Raw genomic sequence first — 23,292 nt, 5'->3', positions numbered from 1 at the left:
AGGGTTACGGGCTCGGCCATTGGAAAGATCCTCACGACAGTTGGGGTTCATTAGGTAATCTCTTTTTGGGAGAGGTCTAGGAAGAGGGGTTGTTAACTCTTTAAGCTAGAGAGAAGGAGTGAAATGTTATTTACAAAGGTGATGCCCTAGGCATATAATTGGCTAAACATTACATCCAAAATACTTGCTAGGATTTGTTCACATTATGTATCATGGCTATGGACCCAATGATGTATCAAAAGCTAGCCATAAGCCTTGTATATATGGGTAGAGATAGGCAATGGGCACCTACTTGAGTTGGGTGGTAGGGCAAAGTCCAGCTGTATATATACAACTTTTGATAGTGTGAACATGGGGAATTTAATCATTTCTTAAGTGCAAAGCTTTCTTCTATCTTGGGCTCTTACCTTCTTGATTGCATGATTATTGGATGCATGCTTGTATGTGCGTGGATGTAATGTGTTGAGTGTGCATGCTTGCTAGCTTGAGTGAGAGTGTGATTAAGCATGAATGGAGAAGAAGGTGGTTCAAGATTTTCTAGCTTAACCAACTTTTTGAAGGATCACTTAGTTGATTGAGAGTAGAGGAAGGGCTTAAATAAGAGGGACCTCTAACCCTCTTTAGCCTCTCTAATAGGGACTTTCATGATCTAAGACAAGTGGTCTAATCACTAGCACTATGGTTCCTTGTTAGAGAGTAAGAAGTTTCTTGACATGAACAATGAAAAACAACCCAAAGAGGAGAAATGGTTGCCACATATTAAAATAGCAATGAGAGTAACATATAAGCCAACCATGCATGCAAAAAAAGCAACTACATTAAAAAACAAAAAAATAAAAGCATTGTTCTCTTTAACTTGACCTCATAAACGAAGAACTTTATGGTTTCACTACTATGTGTATGGCATGATCAACAACCCTAAAAGCACAAAATGTTAAGCAGAACAACATTGAGAACGACACTCGGCTTTGCTTTTGATGTTGAAAGGGAAGCTCCACTCCTCTGTTAAGCAGAATGTTAAGTAGAACTACACATAACATTGAGAACAACACATGGCTTTGCTTCTAATATTGCAAGAGAAGCTCCACTCCTCTGTGTACGGCATGATCAACAACCCCCAAAGTACAAATGATAAGCATTTCTACACATAACATTGTGAACAACACATGGCTTTGCTTTTGATGTTGTAAGTGAAGCAACTAGATACCAAAAAAGTAATGAGAATCCTAAAGAACACATGAACCACTCTCATCAACTGTTAGATTATCGTAACACCACTATGGGCGTTACCACAGGAGGGGACGGCCTCTGGCTCACCACCCAGCCATAGAGAAAGAATGAGGATTGCCCCTCATCCCCCAGGCTATATAGTGTGTGGCCTGCCATCCACACTAGCTTGGCCGCCCATAACTCCGCATGGGCGTCCTCTCCCACTGAACCCCGGATGGCCACGTCCTCGGCGCTCCGACCGAGGCGTTGATGCTAAAGCCGTATCTGGCCATCCGGTCTGCCGCCGTCGGTCTCACAGGCGTTATAGCCTACATGACATTACCCCCCCTTAAGAAGAGTTTTCGTCCTCAAAAACAAACTGGGGAAACCTCTTGGAAATTGCACTACGACGTTCCCAAGTAGCTGCCTCCTCATCCCTATTTGTCCATTTAACAAGTACCTCCTGGTACACTTTATGTCGGGTTTGTTTGTCACGATACTCTAGAATCTTTTCAGGTTCATGTGGTATCTTTGGTGGCTCTATCAAGTCTACCAAAATCTCTAGAGAAACTGCGTTCTCTAACTCGTGAACTGATTTCAGTTTACTGACATTGAAGACAGGATGGACTTGAGAACTCTCCTGTAACTCAAGTTTATATGCTAGTCCCCAATCTTCTTAAGGATTTTAAAAGGACCACAATATCTCGGAGAAAGTTTATCACACTTTCCCGTTTTCATGGTTTCTGACTGCGCAGGAACCTTGAGGAATACAAAGTCACCTTCTGCAAAGGTCACCTTTCTACGTCCTTTATCCGCATAAGTTTTAGCGCGATCCTAAGCGCTACGAATGCTCTCACGTGCAGCTCTGAGCATATCATTCATATCTTTAAGGAAATCCTTGACAGATTGAATCTTCTCCTTTTTTATGCCTACAGCCATCGGAGATCTCGGCTGGAATCCATACATTAACATGAATGGTGTAAATCCAGTCGCGCTGAGTGTTTGGAGCTGTTATAGGCAAACTCCAATAAGGGCACGTACTCTTCCCAATTAGATTGCTTCTTACTAACATAAGAATGCAACATATCCTCTAGAATTTGGTTCTCTTTCAGTTTGACCATTAGACTCCGGATGATTTGCCGCACTCATACTCAGAGTAGTATCCAACTTTTTGAAGACTTCCCTCCAAAAATTACTGTTGAACTTTCTATCTCTATCCGACACTATATATGCGGGCAGGCCATATAGCTTGTAGAGATGTTCAATAAAGAGTTTTGCCAACTCTGGCATTTTAACAGTTTTCTTCGTGGCGATAAACTTTGCCATTTTAGTTAACCTGTCCACTACCACCCACACTGAGTCATTCCCTCGACTCGTCTTGGGTAAACCGGTAATGAAATCCATGGAAATGCTTTCCCATTTCCCTTGAGGAATCTCCGGCAGATGGAGTAGTCCTCCAACCTTAAGACGTTCGTGTTTATTGACCTGGCACTTACTGCATTTCAGCACATAAGTCTGGACGTCCTTAAACAAACTAGGCCAATAAAACTGTCTTTTTACTAGTGCATAGGTCTTCTGAATCCCGGGATGACCCGCACTTGGACTATCATGACTTTCTTTAAGAATTTGGGCCCGAACGTCACCAATAGTTGGTACACATACTTTGCCCTTGTAGAGTAAGTACCCGTCGTCAATGGAGTAATTAGCATATTTCTCCCCCCGACGAAGTTTATCACCCCCCTTTGAAGCCGTGGCAGTCAAAGGTGATGAAGGGCCTATGTCAGAGCTCTCCGGCACAAACTATATCCAGAAGACATGGCTAGTCTCTCCGGACTAACTCTCGGTTCCCTTCCTGTTGCACCTTCAGCCAGTCTCTCCGGACTAGCAATCCGTGCCAACGAGGGAGGTGGTCGCATCTGTGAAGAAGTGCGTACGCGTACAATGTGCCAAACCTCTGTAAAAGATGGATCGTGCTCACATAAACCACGTAGTGACTCCAAGAAATCATTCTTGATGACTGTGAAACTAAGTTCATTAATCTGTGGCATGCGACTAAGTGCATCTGCCACCACGTTATACTTACCTTTCTGGTAACGTATTTGAAGGTTAAACTCCTGTAGAATCTCCGCCCACCGAGCTTTTCTACCCTTCAGTTCACTTTGACTTGAAAGCCATTTCAGACTTTCATGGTCCGTTCGGACCTCAAAAGAAGCACCATATAAATAGTGTCTCCACTTTTTCAGTGCATGAACTATCGCTAGTAACTCTTGCTCGTAAGCCGAGTAGTTACGCTGTGTACGATCTAACTTTTTACTCTCAAATGCAATTGGGCGTCCCCTTTGCATAAGTACGGCCCCAATGGCCTCATTACTAGCGTCTGTTTCCAAGACAAACGGCTCATTTGGATTGACAATAGTCAAAACAGGTGCAGCTGCTACGGTCACCTTAAGCTTATCTCAAAGCTCTTATGTTGGGCTTCCCCCTAACTAATGTTTTTAGTTTTTGACCGTAACTGGTCAGTCAACGGGACTGCGATCTTCGCGTAGTCCTTTACATACTGTCGGTAGAACCCCGACATGCCAAGAAAAATCTACAGTTCCTCGAGATTCTTCGGCGCTGGCCATTTAAGAATAGCCTCTACTTTTTCTGGCTCTTCGCGTACCATCGGCGGATATAATATGGCCAAGGTAGTGAATTTCTATTTCAAAAAATTCACATTTGCTCTTCTTTGCAAATAGTTTGTGCTCTCGCAACAACTCAAACACTATACGCAAATGCTCTATGTGTTCTTTCTGTGTCTTACTGTACACAAGAATATCATCTAGGAAAACTACTACGAATTTTTCCAGATATGGACGTAAAATGCTGTCCATTAGCGTCATAAACGTCGCTGGAGCATTGGTTAGCCCAAAAGGTATACTCAAAATGCCCGAAACGGGTTCTAAATGCTGTCTTCGCAACATCTTCTGCTTTAATTAAAACCTGATGATACCCTGATCTCACGTCTACTTTTGTAAAGTATCTCGATCCATAGAGTTGATCAAACAACTCATCCATGCGTGGCATTGGATACTTGTTCTTAATCGTTATCTGATTAAGAGCCCTATAGTCTATGCACATCCGCATAGATCCGTCTTTCTTCTTTACCAGAAGAATAGGCGATGCCCACGGACTTGAACTAGGCCGCATGAAGCCTTTATTCAAATATTCCGTCAATTGTTTTTCCACGTCCTGTGCCTCAGAGTGGCTTAATTTATAAGCAGGTTTGCTTATAGGTTTTGATCCTGGCATAACTTCGATGCCATGGTCTACTTCTCTAGATGGTGGTAAGCCATCTGGCAAATCATCAGGAAAAACATCTTGAAATTCATCTAATAAAATTCATTAAAGTATCTATGTACTTTTTCTTTAATGTGTCTTTCACCTTGGATATTTTCTTGTTTGAATCGCATGCATGCCAAACAGGGTTTTCAAACAGTGGGTCTCGTCCAAGGCTATTTTGTTTTCCTTGTTTGTCTACGCAAACATGATTTATAGTTTCATCTACGCAAACAGAATTTAAAAGAGGGTAACAAGCATATACCTTTGCTATCTGGCCTCTGCGGACCGCTGTGCACAGCTCCATGCAGGAAATAAGTGGTGTGACGGGGACAGTACGGTCATCCTGCAGGGTAATGACTCTACCTCCATGCTCAAAGCGTAGCGTATTATGTAGGTAACTCCGAGCTAGACTAGGGCCCAAGCCATACAGCTACTCCCTGCCTAGATATACGTCTGCTTTAGCTAAGTGCATGACCTGAAAGTCAAGCGGAGCCTCGTAGTCCTGCATAGATAATGGGACCCCCAATACTACGATATTCCATACCGTTTTGTCATACCCGTTGGCTAGGCCAACAGTATACTCATGATCGCTCTGGGTCTCAATCAACCCCAACTTCTTGACTAACGAGTAATTCAAGAAGTTGTGGCTACTGTGACTCTACGGCCACCTACGGTGCCATACATGCGCACCATGTCATGCGGACCTACAGTAGGCTACCACATCGCTGGTGTCACCGAACAAGCGTGATGCTCATCACAATGACACACTGTCACCTCTCTGAACTCTGCGGAACTGAGAGGGAGTCTCTGCACTGTATGCAACTGCCTAGAGGATTTACCATCTCTTTTGGGCTCGTTGCCACTCGTGCTAGCTTTAGGCTTTGGACACCCAGCCTTCGTGTGCCCTATATCATTGCAATTAAAGCAACGATTTTCCTTTCGCGCTTTAATATACTGCTCTTTCTTTTGGACTTCGCTGTCTCTTTTCTTCTTGGATGGTCGCGGTTTTTTAGACCAATGACCACCCTGTCCTTCCTGGTCCATCCTATCCCCCTGCTTATCACTACTACGGAACCCTTTTCTTTTAAGGCCTGACCTCCTCTTCTCACTACCCTCGGCCCTGCTCGAACCACCATGTGCACTACGGTGCTTGATGTCATCGAATATCTGTGCATACTTAATTCCCTCTGCTAAGTCTTTAGGCTGTAAGGGCTATACGTACTCAAGGTAATCATCTTTGAGGCCTCTTTTAAAGCCTCGCAATGTCTGGAATTCATCGATCCCCTTTAGCTTGAGTACTATCTCCCTATAGTCTGAGATGTATTGAGTCAAGGATTTGTTCTCTATCGAGCACTTGTCCCATAACTCCTAGCTTCTCTCCGTCTCATTAACAAACAAAAACTCTTTTCAAAACATCGTTTCAAACTCCGTCCAAGTGGCAGAACGAGTTGTCAAACTCATCCACCACTTGTACGCTTTGTCGGTTAATGAGAGGCTAGCCTCTACGGGCTGCACCCGGCTAGGCTGCTGTTGCAGCGCGTGCAAGTCTAACCACTTCGCTAGAAACATGTTGACCGAGTCCTTGTTTCTCTCCTTCTCCTCGCCACCAAAACTAGGCGGCTTCAAGTCTTTCAATAACAACGAAGCTGTCTCTACGGACGGCCCCGCAGGTGTGTTGGGCTGTACTCCTGCAACCACTGGCGAGGCTACACTCACCCATGCCGCAGGAGTTCGTCTATCACGAGGAGTTGGAGTACTAGCCGAGGCGGTTGTCAGTGCGTCTAACCGTGTGGAGATGCTCTGTAGCATCGTGACTAAGTCAGCGTGGACTTTACCCATATTGTTCAGTTTTGCATTAAGATATTTAAAGAGTCCACTAAAGAGCTCCGTCTCTGTTAGGATGTCGGCAGGGTCCAATAGGTCATAATCGTCATCGTCATATTCCAAGAGGTCCTCCTCGGTCCTCTCGGCGACGTCGGTGTTCATGTCATTTGGCTCATCGGCTAGAAAGGGGTCATTTGCTACTGCGGCCGCTGCGAGCTCGTTGGGTCCTAAGGCGGGGTCAATAGACGAGAAGGGCGCTTGTCGGATCACGAATGATCGACGAGCGCACTCCGGACCGGACAATGGTCGGGCGTATACAGCCTGACAATTCGGTCGGGGTCAAACCCGCGACCGAGGAGACAAGAGACCTGAAAACCCTAGAGAAGTAAAAGGCGGTGGGGACACACTACGCCTAGCAGACGTATTTTAATTCTTGCACAAAGAAAAATGCGAGAACTCGGAAATTACAAAAACGCTAATAAAATGAGATGTTCTGGAGAGAGAATAGTCACCCCCCTTACGGTCGTCTCGTCGACTCTGCCAATTTGTGTTGCGCTGCGAGCCTCTACAAGCGTCGCTACTCCGGGATGCTCCGATCCGAGAGAAAGGTGCCTGCAACTCATAAAAAAAATTAACCCCCGCGGAAACCTGTGCCTGAACCACCTTGGATTATCCCTCGCCCGCCGAGATTATCCCTCCACTACCGGGAGAGAGGTGTTCATTTGATTTTTTTTTAAATGTTAGATTACCGTAACACCACCTACGGGTGTTACCACAGGAGGGACGGCCTCTGGCTCACCACCCAGCCATAGAGGAAGAATGAGGATTGCCCCTCATCCCCTAGGCTATATAGTGTGTGGCCTGCCGTCCACACTAGCTTGGCCGCCCATGTCTTCGCATGGGCGTCCTCTCCCACTGAACCCCGGGGATGGCCACGTCCCGGCCGAGGCGTTGACGCTAAAGCCCCGTCTGGCCATCTGGTCTGCCCGTCGGTCCATAGGCGTTACAGCCTACGTGACATTAACCAACTCGATGAACTAGTCTAGTCAACCAACTTGACCATGGATGTCGAGCCCAAGTGAACACAATGGGTAGGGTCATAGAGATCCTTTTTTAGCTGGCTCTAGAAAACCCGTGTGCATGTTCTTTCTTCATTTCGAGTGCCTCAAGCAATAATAGGCAGCATAAGTGAAGCTCCCATGTGCGTAAAGTACGATCCTTAGGATGTCATGACTCCTTTTTTTGAGGCGCCTACTCTCAACTAATAGCCCATCCGAATTTGCTTATTTAGAGCACCTTTCCATGGGCTTGATTCTTTCAGGATTCAAGCATAAATTTTGCTTCGAATGCTTTCCGATGCACTGCCCCTGAATCTCCTAAGTTGAGAGGACCACTTTAGGCTCTCAACCTTCAAAAACAATTTTGGGTTTCAAAAGAAATGAGAGAAATTTTGATTGTCCCAACTAGGCTCTTAGAGGCACCCACCACCGCCTTGAGGCAAGTTTTCTCGTCGCTTTCGGGCAGGCTACTTATCGGGCAATCATGTAACGTATGAAGGATCTACCATTTGGGGGAGGGAGTCCTGTAGGCATGGGATATTTAGCCCAAGAGTTCCTCTTAGATTGGACATTCACACAAACTCCACCAAATATCAAGTAGGCTTGCTCCTAAAAAAAGAAAGAAAATGAGCAAAAATCATCTCCCCATGTTCTCCTTGAATGAGGGTTGTAAGGGTGGCACAAACAAAATTTATCTCATTTCTTTTGAAACCCAAAATTGATTTTGAAGGTGGGACTCTGCTATTTTGGGTCTCTTCGGCAGAGTGATGGGGACTCTGCTTTTTTGGGTTTCTATAGCACCTTGATTTGTGCCCTATTTGAATCCTTCTTTTGTCTGTTCTTTTCACGAGTTTTCTCTAGGACGCGATGTTAGGAGCCCCAGCTACGAACTCCATCTACGTCTGCAACCTTCCGTCAGGAACCGACGAGATCTTGCTGGCTGAACACTTCGGCACCATCGGCGTTCTGAAGGTAAGAGAGATACATAACCCTGCGCAGAGATATCTTTTTTGTCTTGTAAGCCTTGGTAAGAGGCACATGAGATCTTTGGTGGAACAGGCAAAGATTTCGCACACTTTCTGCTTTGTTTTGTGTATGGGATTTGATGCCATTGTCGTACACTTGCCGTTGGATCCTACTCAAGCAGCTCTCCCTTGAACACCTTGATCTCAATGTCTGCTCACTGTGGTTGGATGTCACTGTGAGCACTTTCGGTCTGCCTTAGTCTTTTAACAAGTAGGGCTGCCACGGTTTTCTGCTGTTGTGGATCGTTTAGCCCAGTGTGGCAGATGGCCAGTATACATGAAGTCAGAGGTTTGAGCGTATGCACACTTATCATTGTTTATCATGTGGTTAGATATCCTTCCATAGAGTCAAGGACGATACTTGGCACATACTGTCCTCGAAAGACGTCACAAGACTGGCAATACTGATTAGGTTTTACTAATGCTAATTACTAGCTTTAATGAAGCACATTGAAAGGCTAAAGCTAACTTGGTATTAGTTTTAAGAAGTGTCACGTGCATCAGCCCCCAGACTTGTGCCATGTCCATTTGGGGAAGGGTTTAGAGAGTGTTTAGGCTATTGTGAGCCATGAAAGTTGTAAAGTGAGGAAATCCACAGGGATCAGACTAGGTGCACTCATGTGAGCCCTATCATGGGCTGAAAATTATGCATAATGTGGAGAACAACCAAAGCTGATCATGTATCACCCGCATCGAGTATATCCATGGAGAATGCATTTTATGGAGGGATCCTTTTGTGTATGCGAATGCCGGGGGGCCACCTTTGCACATGTCACCGTTGCATTGAACACATGCGTCTTCATCGCATGTTTTTGTCACTAGCCTGGACATTTTCCAGCATGAAAGGGGTCTAGTGGACTCCAGGACGTGGAAATATTTGGAAAGTACAAGCTTTGGGAATGGGGAATTATCCTGGAATACAAAAGACCACACTCCTAAAATTTAAGAGAGTTGCTATTTTTGGCCCGACTCTGATGGAAATTATGTTCGCGTCATTACATCTGGAATTAAGCAGATACCAAGAATTAGCAAAGTACCTATGACAAATGGGCTACTAGTTGGGATATTTTTAGAGGCAAAGATTATGGGAGAACCCACCTCTTAGATTGGGACATGTGGTAAGAAAGTGGATCAAAGTGAGACAAGTGGCCTCACACTTGTCAGAAAGTGGGTCAAAGTGAGACAAGTGGCCTTACACTTGTCACTTCAGCTATTGTGTGGCTCTCCACTTTGTCATTATAGCCTTCTCTTGCCATTTTAGCTCATGGGAGGCCCAAATCTATAAATTGGAGTCCTCTCTCTTCATTTGGAATAGACTCTCTTGCTGCACACTAGGCTCTACCACCGTTACAGGCTGCCCTAATGATGGCTACTCTCTCTCTCTCTATCTTGAAGGTTGCCCATGAAGAATACCGGCTGTTGGGGATTGTTTTGGAGGCTTCTATTGCGAAGAAATATTGAAGGCTGTTAGCATATTCATTCCCAGATTCTACTTTTTAATGGTGCCCATTTGGTACCTTTTGCATGGCCCTTGCTTGTGGGATGGCCACCTCTTTTTCTACTATTTTTCTGGGATTTTTCCCAGTCTTTTTAGCATTTACTAGTCGGCCATGTCCAGTAGCTCCAGTCGGCCTGTTTTGCAGCTCCGGTCGGCCAGTCTTCCCTTACTATAAATAGTGGGTGCTGGCCTCTCTTTTCCCATTCAATCTTGTACATATTTTGCTCCCTCACTTATGAGACTAGTTGTGTCTCTTGCTTGGGACTGTTTTGCTTCAATATATTCAGCATAGTTCTCTCCATATCTCTCTCTCTCTTGCACTCTTTGTTCAACACATTCTAGTCCCACTTTGCTTCCGCTTTGTGCACTCTTTCATGGTATCATCGCTCCCGGTTTAGCAACCTCCTTGCTGCCCCAGATTCAGCCCTGTTTTCAGCACCTTCTCCTCTGCGTTTTCTCTCAGATCTGCAGCCCTTTGCTGCTGCGTTTTCTGGACAGCACCTACTGGTCACTTCTCTTCCAGATTCACCAATTGCAGCCACCAGGTATTTTCTGATCAGTGTTTTCTTTCCACGTGGAGATTGGACATAGGCGGCCTGTTTTCTTTAGGACAATAGACTTTTGTGCCGCGTTTTTCTCTCGAGTGGCCTTTGCAGAGCGGGTTTGTGGTGTTGCAATTGTCACCAATTGGCCGACCATTTGGTCCATCTCCAGATTTTTTGTCTCGTTCACTTGAGGCTAGGCCGGTGTCTCATGTGAAGAGGCCAGTATTTTGCTGACATGGACGGGAGCCAGACTGGTGCCACCCGTGTGTTAGCAGGATGGTGTCATATGGACGGGAGCCAGACTGGTGCCACCCGTGTATGACCTGGACTGTGTTCTATCCATGGGATTGTCACCCCATGGAAGAGCTAGTATTCGTGCCGTGTCTTACCTATGGGACTGTCACACCATAGGGAGGCTCGTGCCTGGAACTGTGTCTTACCTATGGGACTGTCACTCCATAGGAAGACCAGGTTTTTATGTTTTACGTCGTGCCATTTTTGTGCCGACAGATATTTTGTACTTGTTCCATGAACGGGAGATATGTCCATGATACTATTTGCACATGCACTCATATTTTGCATGTTTGAAACTGTTTTCGCATGATTTGTATTTTTGTGTTTGCCTGCTTGACGTGTTACTTACTGAGCGGGGAGGCCTGCCAGTGAGTTGTGAAGTCTGCTCTGTCTTCTGACGAGTTTTGGTGCATGTGAACAGGTGGTAAGTATATTGAACATGTTAGTTTAATACTTTTATTTCTAACCTTTTGATTTATAAGGTTACATGTTCACACCCACTTAAAAGTGGGCACCCACTTAGGGGCCAAGGTGGGGAGCCCCACTTAAGTGTGTGTGGGAGTGGGCATGGTCACCTACCACACCCCTTTGGAACTGGCCACCCACATGTAAGCGTGGGGGGGCCAGCCAAATCACTAGTCGTATTACTCCCTCTCCAACCTTAATAAAAGAAAGCCATCACCTCCATCGAATGCATGCTGGCGATCATCTCTTTGTATTTATTTTTTTACAAACGGCGCCATCTTCACGAAGGCTGCAGGTGGTTATATTCGCTCAGGCGGCTGCTTCTCCCTCCTCCAACCGGCGGCTGCTTCTCCCTGCGCTACAGGCGGTACAAGCTGCAGCCAGCCGCTTCCTGTTCATACAAGCTGTACTGCAATCGGCGACGACTCCTTGACCAGCAGGCCGCGTTGTATCCCCAGTAGACTGCCGCCAGGTAACCCAGCAGGTGGTTGTGTGTTCTCTTTTTCATACGGATAGTACAGATTGCTGTACTTTCAGTAGGCGGCTAACAACTTCAGCCAGCTGCGCTGAGCAAGCAGCTGCCACCCCTAGAAGGTTTTGCTGCTATCTTCACAGGCTGTTGGTACTATTTCTAGCAGATGGTGTTGCCCTTGTAGGCGCCTGTGTGCTCTCCTGCACCTGTCTTCCAGCAGGTTACCTTTTCCACTGCAGGCACCTACACTACCTCCATCTCCTCTTTGCAGTACGAGAGCGCCTGTTTGTGTGTGGTCTCGGAACACCAGTGAGGCGCTCTCCGCGGAGTCCAATGAAAGCACAGGACCGTAGAGACTGGACCACGCTAGTGGTCGTTCTGCTTCGAGCATCTACTTCGAACGTCGACTTCGAGCCTATTTGTTTGGTACTGTATTCATATGTACATGGACATCGTCTGGTTCTTGGAACCCATGGAGCATTGTATTTGTTAAATACTCCCAATAAATATATCATATATTGAGGGGGGGGGTCGGCCCGTTCCGGCCCCAGTGCTGGTGTCCATCTTTCCATTTCATTTCATTTCAATTTCAAGTTGTATTAAGTTGTCCATTTCAAATTGTGGTTTTAAAGTTGTGCTATTACTCGTGTGGGTGTCCAACGGAGTCTTCCCACTTGACGGGATCGGTTTCATTGGTATCAGAGCACGGTTGTTTCCCTCTTCCTAGTGAGGAAACGAACCTGTGTACTGGACATCCCGCTTTTAGTAGACTTAAACACAATGGACAGCCAAGGCAACCCTTTGGAAGTGCCAAATTCGAGGGGTCCATCTAGTGCCTCTCGTGGGTCTGATGCCCTGCGAGGAAGACACAAGCCCCTTGAAAGGGTTAATGATAGTGAATCAAAGGGTCAATTGTCTCCAGGAAAGACAGCCTGACTAAACTGCAGTTAATGATGTTTAAGAGATAGACAAATATGTGTCAATGCAATGCAGCTATATTAGATGATGAATGCGGTTACAATGAGATCCAAATGGATCTATACTGCTGAATATGCTGCCTATATGCTGAATAAACTGTAGGAACTGCTGTCCACTATCTTTCCCTTGTCTCCTGGGAAGGAAACGTTGAAGGGAGGCTTTGGAACAGAGGCTGAATGCTGACCTGATGATGAAACGCAGAACTGATGGGCTGAAACTGAGCTGAATGTTGCTGCGTTTGCTGAAGATGAATGCTGATGATGATGCGTTACTGATATGCTGATGCGTTGGCTGGTTATGCTGCTCCCAAGGCTTCCTGGAGGAGATGCATTGGAGAACACACTGCTGAATGCTTCTATCTGATATGCGCTGACCTCTATGCTGAGATAAGAGGTTGAAAACGCATGAAGAACCAGATGATGATGTGCTGAATGCTGAATGGAGAGGCGCCTATAAATATATGGGTGAGAGAGCTGGTCGGCCAGATGGGCTGCAGTCGGCCAGTACTTGAAATGCTCATAAATACCATAAAATACCATAAATGGTAGTCGGCTGCCTTATAAATGATGTCATGCTGATTTTGGTGATAAAACACCCTGATATATGCCTGAATAAATCATAACTAAATGCTTGTAAAATACCTGATGAACCTGATGATGCTAATGATGCCATAAAATGATGCCATGTCACTGTACACCTGACTGGTGTGCACGTGACATTCCCCGCTGCTAAACTGTTGCTGGGTGGATACCTGGCAACCTTCGACTCCTCTGTGATCCTTCTCCTCCGAACCATTGCCCCCTTCTGTCTTCTGCTGGGACTGAGGCCGTCTGCAGGAGTGAAATCCTTTGAGCCAAGACTCTATGTACTGCGGAATTGAATGGCAAATACCTGAGTCACCCTTGACCTGCCTGTGGAAACCGTTCACCTACCATCTCCGTCGTACCTGAAGCTCTGAACCTCCTGAGGCGATGTTGGAGCAAACTTCCGTCTTCTGTGGAAGAGAAACCCCCTGCTTTCTGCTGCTGCCAGTTGAAGCCCAAAACTTATGTCCTCCTTTGATGATGGATGTCATTCTTTCCCAGAGAACTAGTTCATGGGTAACATGTATGCAAGACTGACTGCTAAAACCGGTCTATGGACACATAAAGCGGTAATTCATTCACAAATAACCTGGACTTACTGAGACACACATTCACAGAATCCTCGCTCCCTCGCTCAACAACACATTGGCCCCAAAGTCCGGCGCCCCTTGCGGTATTTCTTTATTGTTAAAAGGTTGGAAATTACAAAGCACAAGTGCAACAAAGCACTCTACTTACATCAGCTGAATTATTCAAATTCTAGAGAATTTTGCCAGCATAACTGCATTAAAACTGTTCCATAACATCTCAGAATGAATCCCAACTGACAGGCTCACTTTCATAGGCATCAAGCTACCCAATGGAGTCCAAAACATCACAATTCAGCTTGCTGTAATTTTCTGCACAGACCTGTTTTCAGCTCTGTTTTCAGCCCAAAATAACCCTTGCACTGTCCTGGAGGACTTTAGCAAAGTCCTACTGCATTTTGGCATCAACCGGGCAACATAACAGCCCAAAAACAGCACCTAAACAGTGCTGAAACATCATTGTTTTGAAGAGGTTATTACCCTCTTTTGTCCCTCCTTTGGTGTAGGAACCAACTACACCTGTTCCTGTTCAAGGAGGCAACTAGCCTTTGCATATAAGCATGAAATTCACACAATTGTACCTGATTTTATCTGATGATAGCATTTCCATAGTCTGCAAGAGAGAGAAAGAGAGAGAGAGGCTGTGGGGAGCAAGCTCAACCCTCGATTCCTGAGTTGTAGGGCAAGGGAATGCACCACGAATGCTGGTTTTTCTGCAACAAAACCACACGATGGCTGCAAAATGAGCCTCTCTTCCCAAATTCCCACGCTTCCCTCTTCTCAATGAGGAAAATGCACCAAAATTTGACACTTGGCACATTTTTAAGCCTTTTCCACATGCAATCTTCCAGGCTAAAAATCTCCTGACTGGTTCACATTCTCACAACAGTCCTTTGTCAGCTTTTGGTCCCCTTGACATTCCGCACAAACTGACGCGAACACTTTTCAATTCCGACACTGCCAAAAATAGCAGTTCCCTAAATTTTAGGGATGATGTCATCTGCATTCCTTCTTGTCTCCTGACCATCTTTGACCACTATGGTCACTTCAGAATTTGCTTAGAATTCAAGATACATTCACATTTCGGTGGCGGCCACTTACTAGTGTAAACTGGCCTATACCCTCATTCAGTGCCCATGTCCTAGACACTGTCATTCATCTTTCAGTGCCCATGTCCTGGACACTGTCCTTCATCTTTCAATGCCCATGTCCTGGACACTGTTCTTCATCTTTCAATGCAGTTCTCAGGCTTAGCCAACCATTGGTCCAAAGTCCCACTGGCTGACCCATTCTGACATTGCAATGGCCCAAGCCCTTCCAAGAGATCCCGGGGGAAAGCAACAGCAACCAAAGAGAAAGAAAAGAAAAATATATATATTTATAAAGAAATGTAAATAAGGAAAACAACTGCAAAAAGTTTCACCTCCTGGTGACATACCCCCCTCTTGAAAGAAGCAAGCGACCTCGATTGCAAGTCCACATGCAGACACAGGACGATCACAAGATTCCCCAGGTGATTAGTGTCATCGCATGTATCTCCATGACACAGGGCGATGATAGGAATTCCCCACTACCATTTGTGCCATCGTAGGTTTAAGCCTTTCAAATACATGTTTCCGGATGCAACACAGGGCGATAGCATATATCTTGTACTATTAGTGTCACAACATGTAAATCATTCATTTGAAGCGTAACAGATACAACTTCAAAGCACTGAAAGTTCATTCATTGATTAAGTCATTGACAACAAATGTCAAAACTGTACATTGCCAAACATATAATACAAATGTACAGGTCATTCAGAATTCAGCTTCAAAAAGCATATTAAGCCACTGCAGGTTCTAACAGGAAGGCTTCCTTGTAAAGTTGCATCAACTGAGGTGAATCAGCCAGTTCAACCTCATCCATCCATTTAGCATCCATTGGTGAATAATTTCTGAATTTCACCAAGTATCTTCTTGCAACTTGTCCTTTCACTTTTCTGTCTTTATGGGCCAGAATCTGCTCAGGAACCAGAATTTCATCCAATTCCTCTACTTCAGGCTGTTCCTCTGGCACTATATCTTCTGGCACGTTGCCAATAAAAGGCCTCAAAAGGCTCACATGAAATGCATTATGTATCTTCCAGGTTTCTGGCAATTTCAGCCTGTATGCTACATCACGTATCTTCTCTGAGACTTGAAAAGGACCATAATATCGCATACTCAGCTTAGGAAACAGACGTTCCTTGCCCTTTCTTTTTCTCAGTCGTGCCTTTTCAAAGCGCAATAAGACCCAGTCATTCTCTTTAAACAAGAGCTCTCGACGATGCATGTCAGCAGCTCTTTTCTGCTTAGCTTGTGACTTTTCCAAGGCATATTTGACCTTCTTATACGCTTCTTGCCATCCCTCAACATACCGATCTGCTTCAAATATCTTATCCTTTGTCTGCAGAATGGGAGGTACTTTCTTGCCACCTTCAACAATTTCAAAAGGCGCCTTGCCAGTAGAGGAATGCACTGTATTGTTGTAGGCATACTCTACTAATGGCAAATAATGCTCCCAAGCTACCTTATGTTCTGACACAACATTTCAGCAGATCCAAGACAGTAGAGTTAGCCTCTTCAGACTGCCCATCAGTTTGAGGATGAAAAGAAGATGAGAATTTCAAGGTCGTGCCCATATTCTCAAACAATGCTTTCGAAAACAAGCTAGTCATCCTTGGGTCTCTATCACTGACTATAGACTGTGGCATACCATGGTATTTAAAGATATTCTGCATGAAAACCTTTACCATGTGCTCGGGCTTTATCTTCTTTCTAACAGGAATGAAGTGTGCCTGCTTACTGAATCTACATATTATAGTCCAGATTCCGTCATTCCCTGTCGTTGTCCTTGGAAGATCAAAAATAAAGTCCATGGCAATACTTTCCCATGGTCTCTCTGGAATAGGCAGTGGTTGCAATAACCCAGGTGCCTTCTGTCTATCAAACTTGACCTTCTGGCATACTAGGCAAGATCTGACATAAGCATCAAGATCACGTCTCAAAGCTGGCCAATAAAAGAAAGTCTCAACCGCTTTCACTGTAGCATCAATGCCTCGATGTCCAGCATACGGTGGAGCATGACTTTCTAGCATTACTTTCGGCCTTAACTGCATAGTCACACATAGCTTTCCATGCATCATAAGAAAGCCATCTTTTAAAACATAGTGATCATGATGTTGATTATTCATTAGCTGCTCATAGATTCTGGAAAAATCTTCATCACTGGCATACTGCTCTTTCATATCATCCAATTCCTGGTGATAAGAAATAGAAACGGCTGACACTTGTGGTTTGCGAGACAATGCATCTGCAACCACATTCTTCTTGCCTTCCACATGCACTATTTGAAAATGGAACATTGACAGAAAATTTGCCCAGCGCATGTGTTTCTCTGATAACTTTGCCTGTGTGAGAAAGTATCTGAGCGTATGATGATCCGTTTGCACAACAAAATCAGCACCAAGCAAATAGTGTTTCCAACTAGTAAGTGCATGGATCACAGCTAGCAGCTCTTTCTCATAAATCTGATAGTTCTTCTCAGTGTCAGAGAGTATTCTACTCTCATATGCCACGACTCGGCCATTCTGCATCAAGACAGCACCAATGCTGTTCCCACATGCATCACACTGCACAACAAATGACTTAGACAAATCTGGCAATGTCAACACAGGATCTGTAGTCATTTTCTGTTTCAGGCATCTAAATGCTGATTTCTCTTTATCTGTCCATTGCCATTTAATAGCCTTCTTTTCAAGCGCATGTAACGGTGAAGCAATCTCTGCAAAATGCCTTACAAATCTGCGGTAGTAAGAGCATAGGCCAAGAAAACTGCGAACATCATGCACAGTCTGTAAATCTGGCCATGAAACGATTGCTTCAATCTTAGCAGGATCCATTGTGACACCATCCTTTGATACAATGTGCCCAAGGAAGTGAATTTCTTTCAAAAAGAATTCACTCTTCTTGCCATTAATGAGCAATCTGTTGTGTTTCAGCTCATTAAAGATTGCTGTCAGATGGTCTCTGTGCTCCTCTTCACTCTTTGAATAGACAATCATGTCATCAAAGAATGTGCCCACAAAGCTTCTGTAAGGACGGAAAATTCTATCCATCATTCTGTTAAATGTGGCAGGAGCATTTGTCAATCCAAAAGGCATGACTAAGAACTCATAGAGACCAAATGTAGTGCGAAATGCGGTCTTGTGCACATCCTCGGGTCTGATTCTAATCTGATGGTACCCACTCTTCAAATCTATCCTGCTAAACATTTCTGCTCCTTGCAAACGATCAAGAATATCATCTATGCGCGGAATCGGAAATCTATTCTTGATCGTGTTCTTGTTCAAGGCTCTGTAGTCAATACACATTCGCCATGAACCGTCTTTCTTCTGTACTAGTAACACAGGTGAACAAAACGGGGAACTACTGGGCTGAATTAGTCCCTTCTCTAACAGCTCATTAACCTGTGTCATAATCTCTTTCTGCTGGGCTGCACTAACCCTGTATGGTGGCCTATTGGGCGGACTAGACCCTGGAATAAGATCTATGGCATGATCCTCTGGCCTCTCAGGGGGTAACTCTCCTGGTAAAGATTCTGAAAAACAATCTTTGAACATATCCAAGAAAGCTTTTCTACCTTCGTCTAGTGTAGACAAATCAGTTTCAACTTCATTCATTTGCTTTGCAAAAACCAAGTACGCAGAAAGATGATTTTTCATTACTGAAGTGATAGCAGAAGCAGAAATAACTGGGACAGACTCTCCTTTCAGCTTCACATCCAAAACATGGGTCTTGTCCCTATGTACAATTGTGATTTTCCTGTTGAAAGCATCCAACACTGCATGTTTCCTATGACACCATGGAATTCCCAACAAGACATCACATCCTTCCAAGGGCATGATAAGAAACTCCTCAGTGTCCACATAACTCTGTATATGTATGCGAAGTTTGCCAAGTATAGGAGTGACAGGAACTGAATGCCCAGGGCATGCCAAATCAGCCTGTCCAACTGGTCCCATCTCTTCAGCACGAATTCCCAACTTGGCTGCCAATGCCGGTGAAATAAAGTTGGCTCGAGCACCAGGGTCAAAGAAAATCAGCACTGTAGTATCTCTGATTTTACCCCATGCTCTGCACAATTCTGTAGCATTATCACATGGCTGGTCACCAACCATGTCAGGTACCAATCCTGCACTCGGCATTGTCTTCTTCTTGAGTGGCCCTTCTTTATCCTCGGCATCTTTTGCTGGCTGTTGTGGACATTTTGCAGCCATATGCCCTTTTTGTTCACAGATGAAACATTTCCCAGCTTGCATTAATGCCTTTCTCTCTTCAAATGACTTGCCATATAGTGGCCTCTTCTGTCCTTTGCCTTGACCAACACTTTTCTGAGGTTGTGACTGCCAAGTCTTCTTCTCAAATGGCTTCTTTCTATAGAATGGTCTAGGTGGGAAATCCCTCTTCACAAGTGGTTCCTGTTTGCCGTGAGGTTCCTTGTTCAGTGTGCTCTTAAAGCCACGCGAACCTCCCTGTAGCAATGCATTAGCCATGTTTGTATTTTCAATGAGCTGAGTCATATTAGAAACATTGGTCTTAATGCAATAATCCCTAATTTCTTTGGGCAAACCACAGCAATACTTCTCTATTTGCTCTGACAATGGCACTGTCCTGTAAGAAGTTACTGGCAAGAGTGCATCCCAAAACTTCTTATTATACTCTTCCAAATTTACACAGTTGGCTGCATCAAGTTTGTGCCATGCTGTCATAACATCCACTTCAAAAGTATTTGTAAGCCAGGCAAAAGAGAACTGCTGTTTAAACTGAACCCATGTAGCAGGTGCTTGTCCTTGCATCAACAGTGAGGTCCACCACTGCAATGCATTACCTTTCAAGAAAGTAGCAGCCTTCCGCACCTTAGAAGACTATGTAAAGTTACCCCCAGTGTATGCTGCATCAAACTGCTGAATAAAAGTCAACGCTTTCAATTTGTCTTGCATCCCACTGAAAGTCTCAAACTTTACTGCTTGACCTCCTTCTTTGTAATCCTTTGGCACCTTTTCTGCATCAATCCTTACTGCTCTTTGTCCACTAGGTTGAGAAAATTCAGCCACACTGACAGGTGCTGCGGGCCCCAAAACTGGACTAAAATAAGTTTGAAATCCGGGCTGCACACCTATATTGGCATAAAGAGGGTTCACAGCTTCCATAGGCATCATTCCTGGTGACCCTCTTGACATCAATCCTGGCAAAACTGTGGGCGGTCTAGCCATGGCCTGGAAAACAGACCCACCACCAAAATAGCCAGGTTGGAAAGCAACGAATGGAGGAATGGTCGGCATGACCCTTTGCACATTACTTTCCTGGCCATTAAATGCATGTACCTGTGCCTGTGTAACATGCTGCACTGGATCAGCTGCCACTACTGGTGTCTGCTCTACATGCTGTGTCATCCTTGGCATTTGTTCCTGTGCCCTCTCAACTGCATGCTGAGATGATTCAGCCTGAGAATCCCCTGTCCTTGACTGCAAATACCTCTTCATCCTAGGATTCTTCACCAACTGTTCAAAGGTACCAACCATGCTCAGGAGCTGCGCATGAAATAAATCCTCTTGTTCCTGTTCTTCCTCTAACAAGGCTGGCTGTACTACTGGCTCCATCCGAGCAGAGGCTGACACCTGGGCACCTGTCACCTCTATATGCTGTCTGCGAGTAGAAGAGGAACTCTCTTCGGCAGGGAGCTTGCCTTTCTCTTTGTCTGTCATACTGTCAACTGAAAGTTTAAGGGATACCTGGCTTTCACCCAGGCGACCCGGGTTCAAATCCCGGCAATGGAACCATAAAACCGGTCTATGGACACATAAAGCGGTAATTCATTCACAAATAACCTGGACTTACTGAGACACACATTCACAGAATCTCGCTCCCTCGCTCAACAACACATTGGCCCCAAAGTCCGGCGCCCCTTGCGGTATTTCTTTATTGTTAAAAGGTTGGAAATTACAAAGCACAAGTGCAACAAAGCACTCTACTTACATCAGCTGAATTTTTCAAATTCTAGGAGAATTTTGCCAGCATAACTGCATTAAAACTGTTCCATAACATCTCAGAATGAATCCCAACTGACAGGCTCACTTTCATAGGCATCAAGCTACCCAATGGAGTCCAAAACATCACAATTCAGCTTGCTGTAATTTTCTGCACAGACCTGTTTTCAGCTCTGTTTTCAGCCCAAAATAACCCTTGCACTGTCCTGGAGGACTTTAGCAAAGTCCTACTGCATTTTGGCATCAACCGGGCAACATAACAGCCCAAAAACAGCACCTAAACAGTGCTGAAACAGCATTGTTTTGAAGAGGTTATTACCCTCTTTTGTCCCTGCTTTGGTGTAGGAACCAACTACACGTGTTCCTGTTCAAGGAGGCAACTAGCCTTTGCATATAAGCATGAAATTCACACAATTGTACCTGATTTTATCTGATGATAGCATTTCCATAGTCTGCAAGAGAGAGAAAGAGAGAGAGAGGCTGTGGGGAGCAAGCTCAACCCTCGATTCCTGAGTTGTAGGGCAAGGGAATGCACCACGAATGCTGGTTTTTCTGCAACAAAACCACACGATGGCTGCAAAATGAGCCTCTCTTCCCAAATTCCCACGCTTCCCTCTTCTCAATGAGGAAAATGCACCAAAATTTGACACTTGGCACATTTTTAAGCCTTTTCCACATGCAATCTTCCAGGCTAAAAATCTCCTGACTGGTTCACATTCTCACAACAGTCCTTTGTCAGCTTTTGGTCCCCTTGACATTCCGCACAAACTGACGCGAACACTTTTCAATTCCGACACTGCCAAAAATAGCAGTTCCCTAAATTTTAGGGATGATGTCATCTGCATTCCTTCTGGTCTCCTGACCATCTTTGACCACTATGGTCACTTCAGAATTTGCTTAGAATTCAAGATACATTCACATTTCGGTGGCGGCCACTTACTAGTGTAAACTGGCCTATACCCTCATTCAGTGCCCATGTCCTAGACACTGTCATTCATCTTTCAGTGCCCATGTCCTGGACACTGTCCTTCATCTTTCAATGCCCATGTCCTGGACACTGTCCTTCATCTTTCAATGCAGTTCTCAGGCTTAGCCAACCATTGGTCCAAAGTCCCACTGGCTGACCCATTCTGACATTGCAATGGCCCAAGCCCTTCCAAGAGATCCCGGGGGAAAGCAACAGCAACCAAAGAGAAAGAAAAGAAAAATATATATATTTATAAAGAAATGTAAATAAGGAAAACAACTGCAAAAAGTTTCACCTCCTGGTGACACTGCTAAGATGACTGCTAAGATGTCTGCTATGCAAGCCATGTGCAACCCTATATGCTGTGCAAGAATGCAGATGGATGGGTTACTAATGCATACCTAAGGCATCCTACTGTGGCGCTTTCCTCTACGGAGGGGGAGTACCGTGCAGTTTGTTATGCTGCATGTGAGGCAATATGGTTGCAGAGATTATTGGAGGAGCTCGGTTGTCCTCCTACCGGATCTACTCTTCTTTGGTGTGACAATCAGAGTTGCATCACCATCGCCAAGAACCTTGTGTTTCATGCTCGTACGAAACACACTGAGATTCAGTATCACTATGTTCGTGAATGGGTACTTGCTAGAGATTTGCGTTTGGAGTATTGTCCTTCCGTGGAGAATGCTGCAGATTTGTTCACCAAGCTGGTTTCTCAGGCTTCCTTGGCTCCTCATCTTCGGATTCTCGGAGTTTGTTCAGCATCTGGTGCTGAGAGGGGGTGTTATCATATTCATCCCGAGATTCTACTCTTTTATGGTGCCCATTTGGTCCCTTTTGCATGGCCCTTGCTTGTGGGCTGGCCGCCCCTTTTTCTACTATTTCTTTGGGATTTTTCTCAGCCTTTCTGGCATTTACCAGTCGGCCATGTCCAATAGCTCCAGTCGGCCAGCCTTCCCTTACTATAAAGTGGGTGCTGGCCTCTCTTTTCCCATTCAATCTTGTACATATTTTGCTCCCTCACTTATGAGACTATCTGTGTCTCTTGCTTGGGACTGTTTTGCTTCAATATATTCAGCATAGTTCTCTCCATATCTCTCTCTGTCTTGCACTCTCTGTTCAGCACATTCTAGTGCCACTTTGCTTCCGCTCTGTGCACTCTTTCAAAGGCAAGGGTATTTAATCATTTTATTATGATTACTAGTCACTATACTTGTTGTACCGAACTATACTTGTTGTACCGATCCTTCTACTTGCTTTACTAGCCATTGTACGTGTTATACCAGAATGTGTACTTGTTGTATCTATCGTACCAACAATTGTACTTGTTGTACCAACCACTGTATCGATTGTACCAACCATTGTACTTGTACCAAAATTTATACTTGTACTTGCCACT

General features: G+C 44.9%; 1 protein-coding gene across 1 annotated transcript in view; it reads left to right on the top strand.

The window, feature by feature from the left end:
- The first annotated feature begins 8,095 nt into the window (after positions 1-8,095).
- LOC147613597 (transcription initiation factor TFIID subunit 15-like) overlaps positions 8,096-23,292 on the top strand; it is a 41,704-nt gene continuing 26,507 nt past the window's right edge. Inside the window, exon 1 of the mRNA XM_086781603.1 lies at positions 8,096-8,384. Within this exon, the coding sequence (XP_086637729.1) occupies positions 8,280-8,384 (105 nt within the window). The 5' untranslated portion in view covers positions 8,096-8,279. The remainder of the gene's footprint in view (positions 8,385-23,292) is intronic.

The sequence above is a fragment of the Cibotium barometz genome, chromosome 43, assembly GCF_041138505.1.
Source record: "Cibotium barometz isolate CiBa-2024 chromosome 43, ASM4113850v1, whole genome shotgun sequence".
NCBI classification, from domain to species: Eukaryota; Viridiplantae; Streptophyta; class Polypodiopsida; order Cyatheales; family Cibotiaceae; genus Cibotium; species Cibotium barometz.
The sequence above is the reverse complement of the archived record's forward strand: the minus strand, read 5'-3'. Positions and strand labels throughout refer to the sequence as shown.